The 8,497-nt window shown below is 44.7% G+C and overlaps 1 protein-coding gene across 1 annotated transcript; it reads right to left on the reverse strand.

Moving 5' to 3' along the window:
- Window positions 1–382: 382 nt before the first annotated feature.
- On the reverse strand, window positions 383–7,333 carry LOC135704269 (uncharacterized). The gene is made up of 4 exons (XM_065225733.1): window positions 6,894–7,333; window positions 1,049–1,126; window positions 725–895; window positions 383–538 (listed from the first exon to the last, which is right to left on the reverse strand). The coding sequence occupies exons 1-4, from the start codon at window positions 7,305–7,307 to the stop codon at window positions 383–385; spliced, it is 819 nt and encodes a 272-aa protein (XP_065081805.1). The 5' UTR covers window positions 7,308–7,333.
- Between the last annotated feature and the right edge of the window lie 1,164 nt (window positions 7,334–8,497).

Genomic DNA, 8,497 nt, shown 5'->3' on the forward strand with positions numbered 1-8,497 from the left:
AATCATGGTCTACAGAACCCTTATAAAACCAAAATTGTTACTTGGGGCGTTTAGTGGGCCTGTCAAGTTTCACAGTATTACTCACCTGTCTAGATGCTGGAACATGTTGCTCTCTGGCCCGGGAAATCGCTTCATCGATGGAGTTCAGACATCGGTCGTTTCCGGGTGGACGTCATAGTCGATATTGGTATAAACACAGTATTGGAACTGCGGCCAATCTACCCGATGGTAGTTTCGTCGCAATGCTTGGAACTTGATGACCGAGGAATCCACTTCAGCCACCACCGGATAGTGGTCCGAGCTGAGTTCCTGATACACGACAGGTTGCGAGATGTTGCCCATGTTGCTGATGTAGATATCGATGGTGGCGTGAGCACCGGAGCTACTCAACCGGGTGGGAGTGTCCGGACTGAAGATGTTCTACTGTGCTTCCTGCAGATCGTTGTTCAGGATGGTGCCGTTTTGATTGCGCCGACAGTTGCCCCAAGCTTGATGTTTGACATTCAGGTCGCCAGCGATGATGTATTTTCCCCGCCACCTAGTCAGCTTGATGATATCTCGTCGAAGGTCCGCTGCCGACCCATCCCTGTTGTTGACTTGTCTGGGGCAGTAAGCCGCAATGATGGTGATGGGGCTTAGCGATGTGCCGATTACAACCCCGATGGCTTCGATAATTTTGAGTTGGAAGTTCGGCAGCAGGTGGCGGTCACATGTTACGCCTCACTGCAACGGCTACTCCCTCTACTCTTGCACTGGTGCTGTCGGCTTTTGAGAGCCGAAAGTCCGATAGGTAGATGTTGACTTCCGGTTTCAGATGGGTTTCGGTGATGACGGCAATGTCGATTTCCTTGGCATTAATGAAGTCAAGCAGCGAACAAGCGTTCCAATTTTCAATCTTTATAACTTCACGGTTCATACTTAGTAACAAGGGACAAGGCAGCATGAAGCTTTTCAAATCGGGTCTTGCAGGTGTGCAGGATGATCATGACCTCTACCACGAGTGTCACAAGTTCCTCCGAGGTAAATGGGGAATTGTCGACGGACTCACCTGACACAGCCACTTGCTCAGTTGGAGAATACCCAGCGGGGGTGCTAAGGGCCCGTTGATTGTTGAGCGGAAGCGGTGCTAAGTTCGGGACCATTCAACGGGGCTGCATTACAGGGTACTGAGCATCAGTGTTTACTTGGGGGCGCACCATTATTGCGGTGGAAACCGATCAGGTTGCCTGTTGCCACCTTTTGGCGAATTATAATGAATTCCGCTCGCTTGGGGCAGTCGCGAGTGGACGCACGGTAGTTTCCACCAAAGTGGGCACACTTTGGCTCGTTGTCATCAGCGTGGAATCTTGAATCGCGAATTTATTTAGTTCGCCTTCAGCGGAATGGAGGGCTCAAAATAGTAGCGCCTAGTACACTGATAAAATTTCAAAGATTATTTTTATGCGTCCCACACATGAATTTTTGCAATGTGATCAACAAATGATATCTATGTGTCGGACACATACTTAATATGTGTACACATAAAAGCCATGTGTAACCACACATACTATTCATGTGACTCATAAATTTCATGTGTGCTTCTGGGTGAATTCTGTTAATGTATGGTCACATGAAAATCATGTGGAATTTCACATGGAAATTCGTCAATAAAAATGTGTGGAATTTTATTAATAGATCGTCCCAAGGTGTCGACGCTCCTGATCACGGCACCAATTTTATGTAGACGCTTACCAGAATACTCGGAGTGGTAGCAGCAAAAGCAGCTGTAGCAGCGACGAAACCCAGAGAAGCAGCGGATATTAACGAACGCACGGACAAGCATCGGAAACGGGAGATTCCAGTGGTACAGACTTATGGGGTGATTACACTTATGCTTTTTCACTAGCGCTAATGAGCCAGCTGTTAGTAAAAAAGCTCACCAGTATAATGTAAGCAGGGCACCAACCTGAGAATTTAGGAGCAACTGAAATTCGTGCTAGTTGGCTAGTACACTAGCGCTAGCAAATCCACATAGATGTAAACATCCCATTAGTGAGGAAAACAGATAGGTAACTTTCATGCACTACACCTTAATTTCTCTATAGGGTAGAGCGCTACTTCGTCGTAATCGCCCATTTCCGTTCTATCGATCAGAAAAGATCAATAATATCAATGATTTCACCATGCATAAATCAATAATAAGTTTGTTCTGATGCGTTAGTTCATTAGCTAAAACATAAATCCTATTAGAGCGCATTGTATGAATATTTACGCTCATTGTTTTTAAAACAAACGAAGCGCCCTTTTCTACGTTTATCCGTAGGACGAAGAAAATCTAATGGCGTTTCAATGCATTAGGACGCAATTGAAAGTCATAGAACGAATTTAGAATCAAGAAGCAGTGCTAGATTTTAGACAATATCTCCACAATTTGTGACTCTTTATCAAATCTAACGGTACGTATGGAAAGGTGAATAAATTTAGAAGTCATCTTTGACAGAAATATTTTATTTTTTATCAAACCCGTTCAAAAAAGAGAGGTAAATCGTGGGTTGTGCTTAGTAGGACGGAAATTAGAACAAAAACCCTATTCACTACTGTACGAAAAAATTTCTCACAACAAGCAAATTGATTTTATTTTTTCTCTGAACTATTGCACTACAAAAACGGAACAGTTCCTGTTACTGACGGGTCAAGGCGAGTATGCAAAAAAATACAATCCTCGATTCGTTTCTTTCGGGTCCGTTGTGCCTGTGTTGCCAATTTCTTCCGGCGAATCTACTTCTGTCTTTATCGCTGGACTGCAACGCTTGTCATCGGCGAACAACTCGAGTGAAGCCAAATTTCTCTGGTGCTATGGTGCTAATTTGACAGCTCTTCCTTTTCCTCTACGATTAAGCTTGGTACATGTCGTGGCGCGTTGCGAAAAATAGATAGAGTTTTCTAATTAACGTTATAGGAAAGCACGATTCACGCAAATTGTGCTCGTCAATTCGAAAACAACTAAATCATTTTTAATTGTCCATTGCGGGAAAGTAAGAATGGTTTCGAAGGCATTACATTTGTTGCCACCTTGCCGCATTTAATGTTACATGGTTGGAGCTTAAATATGTTATGGATCACCAGCGCTACTGATGTTTTCGGCAGTTTCAAGAACTGGATCGCATTGCTGGGGGTTGGTCTTTATAGCCGTCCTGATTGGGGGTGTGAAACCCGGTCTGAACTAAATCGCATGTAAGTGACGTTCAAGCAATGATTCATGTTGGTAAGCGCTTCACCTCACTGAAATGAATTGCATCGTATGCTGCACAACAATTAGGTAGTTAAATTTTCAGTTAACAAAAGTTGTTAAAAATACTATGAAATCGGTTAAATTTACTGGCATCTTGTTATTGTAAAACTATTCATGTTCATTTATGTATGTTAAAGTTAACAACAGGTTATATTTGAAAAACCCATCCCATATGGTAATATTTTCTTGAATAAACAACTATATCTATTGTCAAGTTAAGCACACATCATCGTTTGTATGTATTACACTCTCATTTATACCATCTTTCTAGTACTATCAAGTACACATTACATACAACATTCAACCAACAAGGTTTTGTAGTCAGTTCAACTATAACAAGGAAGTTATTTTTTGCTAGTGTTTTTTTATGCCACGCCATTTAATCATTGATTTCGTTGCGAACGGGTGAACATGTGCTTTTAATTTATAAATAATTAATTAAATCGGACCTATAATTAATGGAATCAAACGAAGATTCACGTGAATATGTGGAATTGATGGTTGCAGACCCACAAGATTGAGAGCTCTCCGACGGTAGGTTAATAAATTATAGGAATTATCTTTTCTCGGAAAATTAGTGACAATTTCTGAAAACCATAATTTTAGCTCATGGATATACTGTGGACCATGCCGCTGGACGAAAAGGCACTAAACGGCGTACTTACGCTAACCAAATGGGCTGCCTACAAACATGGACTCCGCCAAAAACTAATAGTGTGGGAAGAAAGTGTGCTATACCACGAAACAGAAGCAGCTGTTGTTTGCTTTTTGTAGTTCGTAATCCATTAGGTAACTATTACAAAAGAAGCATGAACTATTTCAATGAACCACCAATTTATAAGTACACCATAAGTTAAACTAAGTTTGTAGGATTAAAAAAGTATTTTGTGTTGTTTAGTTTTGTAAGTAGTGTCGCAAATAAAATGTAAGCTTTATAAATTAATTTCAATGTTCGATTTAACCACGAATTAAACAAGAAAAAGTCCTTTTCAGAATACTACTATACTCTAGATTCTATTGTACCATAGTAAATTTATTATATAGCGTGTCAATAACAACAATATAAATCTTTTCAAAATAACAACGTGCTTTATTAAAATTACCGACTAATAGGACAATTAATAGTTGAATTGACAACCCATTTATCAAATTTACTACCAAAGCTCTGAGCTACGGAAATGGTACAAAATACCAGTAGTAGTAAAATTATGTTTATTTCTGTTGATTATGGTAGTACATTGATTTATCATTTTAATTTATTAGCCTACTTGGCTCTTCATCTTTGTTTAATTTGATATTCTAATTTAATATTTGCGTTTTTCAACTAGTTTACAGAATACCCCTTTGGGGATGTGTTTTATTAGAATTGAAAAAAAGTGATAACCTACCTAACTACGAGTATAACTTAACCTAACGTGCTAGATCACGTATGATCTGATGATTTGATCTCAGACAGGTGTCTCTGAACCTTTCCAGGATGAATACTCTCCGTTCTTCTAATGTTTCAATTCCAGCCAGGAAGTGGATCTCAGAATTTCTAGTCCGCGGGGGACTGTTTAGGACCATCCTAAGGATCTTGTTCTGGATCCTTTGGAGTTTAAGGTGATGGCATTTTGCACAACTCTCCCAGATTGGCATACCGTACTCGATTACAGGAAGGATGATTTGTTTGGGACAGGGTTGACTTCTTGATGATAAGTGGATACAACGATCTTATCAAGATGTTGCACTTGGTTTTGGTTTTGTCAACGTGCTCCCTGAAAAGAAGCTTGCTGTCTAGTGTTAGCCCGAGGTACACGACCTCTTTGGACCATTCCACCACTGTGCCGTTCAGGCAGATCTTGTTATTCTCCGACGGAACAAGTCTAGGAGATTTAGAGTGTGGAAAGATAATGACCTGGGTCTTTTCCGCGTTGATACGGATCTTCCAGCTGTTGAAATATTCAGACAGGACGCCCAGGCCTCTCTGAAGTTTGGCAGTCAGAGCTCAGATGACCCTACTCTTGTAGACGATGGATGTGTCATCTGCGAACAGTGACAACGATCCACCATAAGGGAGAGCCGGCATATCGGAGGTGAACAGGTTGAATAGAATGGAGCCAAGGATGCTTCCTTGTGGAACCCCAGGACCGATGTTGAAAGCATCCGATGTCATGCCATGTTCTATAGATAGTTGTTAATTATCTTCGCTAGGAAGATTGGAAGACCGTGCTGCTGCAATTTGAACACCAGGCAATCATGCCAGACATTGTCGAACGCTTTTTCAACGTCCAACAACGCCATGGCAGATGTTTTCGAAACAGAATTGTTCCGTCTGAGAATGTTTGTTACTCGAGTCAGGTGGTGGACGGTCGAACGACCTTTCCGAAAACCAAACTGTTCCTCGAGTAAGAAGTTGTTTTCATCGGCAGATGTTAGGAGCCGGTGGTACAGTGCTCTTTCAAACAGTTTTGATAACCCTGAGAGAAGGCTGATTGGTCGATGACTTGAAGGAGAGGACGGATCCTTCCCAGGTATCCGGATGGGTATGACTTTAGCTGACTTCCAACACGAGGGGAAGTAGCCAAGTCTGAGGCACTGATTAAAAATCAATGCCAGATGGTTGTAGAATCTGGTACTCAAGTGTTTGAGTTCCAGATTCAGGATGTTGTCGAAACCTGGGGCTTTCATGTTTTTAGATGATTTGATATAGGCCAACAGTTCGTCAGCCGTAATCTCGGATTCCTCTGGAAAAATTTTAGGAATCTGAAGAAGATTGGTTGCATTTTCAGCAACCTCAGATTCATGAGGGCTGATGATGTTTTGTCCGAGATTATGGGAGCCGACGAAGTGTTGACCTATCGTGGCAGCCTTCTCTTCAGGAGTTATCAGATGAATCACTGGGTCGCCGAGACGGATCCAGTGGGGTCAGTGGGGGAATGGGCCTAGGTTTGTTTTTAAGAATTTTTGTAAGTTTCCAGAAGGGCTTAGCACAATCTGGGAGAGAGCGGATCTTACTAGCAAAATCGATGTTTCTGAGATCTACCATCCTGGCCTGAATGATCTTTGTTAATCGATTACAATTGGTCTTCAAATTAGGCTGGCCAGTACGCTGGTACTGCCTACGAATGGTATTACGGAGTCTAATGAGATCTTTGGTAGGGCTGTCAAGGTTCAGAGTGTTACTCACCTGTCTGGATACTGGCTCGTGTTGTTCCCTGGCCCGGGAAATCGCCTCCTCGATGGTTTGTAGACACCGGTCAACATCTTCGGACGTCCCCGGTTGGACATCGTAGTCGATGGTTGTGTCGACGCAGTGTTGATATTGCGCCCAGTTGACTCGATGGTAGTTGCGCCGGGAAGCTTCGAATCGGTTAACCGAGGATCCAACTTCGGCCACCACAGGGTAGTGGTCCCAGCTCAGCTCCTGGAATGCCACAGGTTGCGAGATGTTGTGTCCCATGTTGCTTACGAAGATGTCGATGGTCGCATGGACCCCAGACCGACTCAACCGGGTGGGAGAGTCCGGGGCCAAGATGGTTTAGTGGCCCTCTTGCAGGTCTTCATTGAGGATGATGCCGTTTCTATAGCTCCGACCGTTGCCCCAAGCTTGATGTTTTGCGTTCAAATCACCAGCGATGATAAAGTTCCCGCTCCTCCGGGTGAGTTTGATGATGTCTTTGCGGAAGGCCACTGACGACCCGTCCCTGATGTGGGTTTGCTTTGGGCAGTAGGCCGCGATGATGGTGATTGGGCCAAGTGATGTGCTCACCTCCACTCCGATGGCTTCAATTGTTTTCAGCTGGAAGTTTGGTAGCAGCCGGCAACTGATGTTCCGTCTTGCAGCGATGGCCACTCCTCCACCTCCAGAGCAGGTGCGATCAAGTCTAACGAGCCGGAAGTCGGGAAGGAATACGTTCAGTTCGGGCTTCAAGTGCGTCTCGGTGATAATAGCAATGTCGACCTCCTTGGTGTTGAGGAAATCGAGAAGCTCTCTATGCTTGTTCGTCAGTGAGCAAGCGTTCCAATTTGCAATTTTTATAGCTTCACGGTCCATACTTGGTGACGAGTGACAAGGCAGCATGAAGCTGTTCAGATCGAGTGTTGCAGGTACGCATGATGATGATGACCTCGGCCACGAGCGTCACAAGTTCCTCCGAGGTGAACGGAGAATCGTCGGCAGATTCACCTGAGACAGCACCAGCGTATGATAAACCAGGGGCGGTGGATGAACCTGGAATTGGCTGGGTCGCAGCAGCAGCGAGACGATGCTGAACTGTCCGACTGTTGGGAACCATTTGGATACTCGCAGGATTGGCTTGTTGGTTGTTGAGCGGAAGCGGTGCTAGGTTCGGAACATGTCGACAGGGCTGGAGAGCTGGGTACTGGACTTCCGTGAGTACAGGAGGCGAACGGTTGTTGATTGTGGCCTTCCGACGGATATTAATGAACTCCACTCGCTTGGGACATCCGCGATTGGAGGCTTGGTGGTTTCCACCGCAGTTGACACACGTTGGCTCGATGTCATCGACTTGCTCACAGGACGCAGTTGCGTGAGTTCCAGCACACTTGCCGCAGTTTGTCTTCATGTGGCAGTTTTTGGTGCCATGGCCATATGAGAGGCAGTTCATACACTGCGTTACATCACGATGTTGGGGTTTGTAATGCTCCCAACTGATGATGACCTGAAACAAGTCCCGGATATTGGATCTCAGAGCCGCAAGTCTGGTGGATCCCTTCGTGAAATGCACCAGGAACAACTGATCACGGAAGCTGGTGTTTTGGTTGGGACGCCGGTTCATCGGGTACACTGCCTCAGGCTTGAGCCCGAACCGCTCCAGCTCGGATTTCACCGCAGTCGCCTCGAACGACGGTAATCCACGCAAAACCACCTTCAGTGGCTTGCTCGATGGCAGATCATGTGTGAAGAAGTCCACGTTGTTGTTCTTCAGGAAACTTCCTATTTGTTTGTACTCCTCCAGGTTGGAGCACATGATTTTGGTACCGATGCTGCAAAGCTTGAAGCGAGGCAGCAGCTTGTGTTTTGCCAGTTCAGCACCCAGCTTGGCAACATCCTTCACCGGCGTGAAAAGCGGGGGAATCCGCTCTCGTCTTGCATTGGAAACGGCGTCACCATCGCCATTTTCTTCCGGGAGTACTGCATACTGGTTGGCTTGCAGTACTCGTTTTCCTGCGTCATCCTGCGACGCGCTGGGCTTGATTAGCACCATCTTTGAAGGGCCCGCT

Source organism: Ochlerotatus camptorhynchus, unplaced genomic scaffold (assembly GCF_037179485.1).
Source record: "Ochlerotatus camptorhynchus isolate MF236.1 unplaced genomic scaffold, CSIRO-AGI_Acam_v1.1 ptg000232l, whole genome shotgun sequence".
In the NCBI taxonomy this organism is placed as follows: domain Eukaryota; kingdom Metazoa; phylum Arthropoda; class Insecta; order Diptera; family Culicidae; genus Ochlerotatus; species Ochlerotatus camptorhynchus.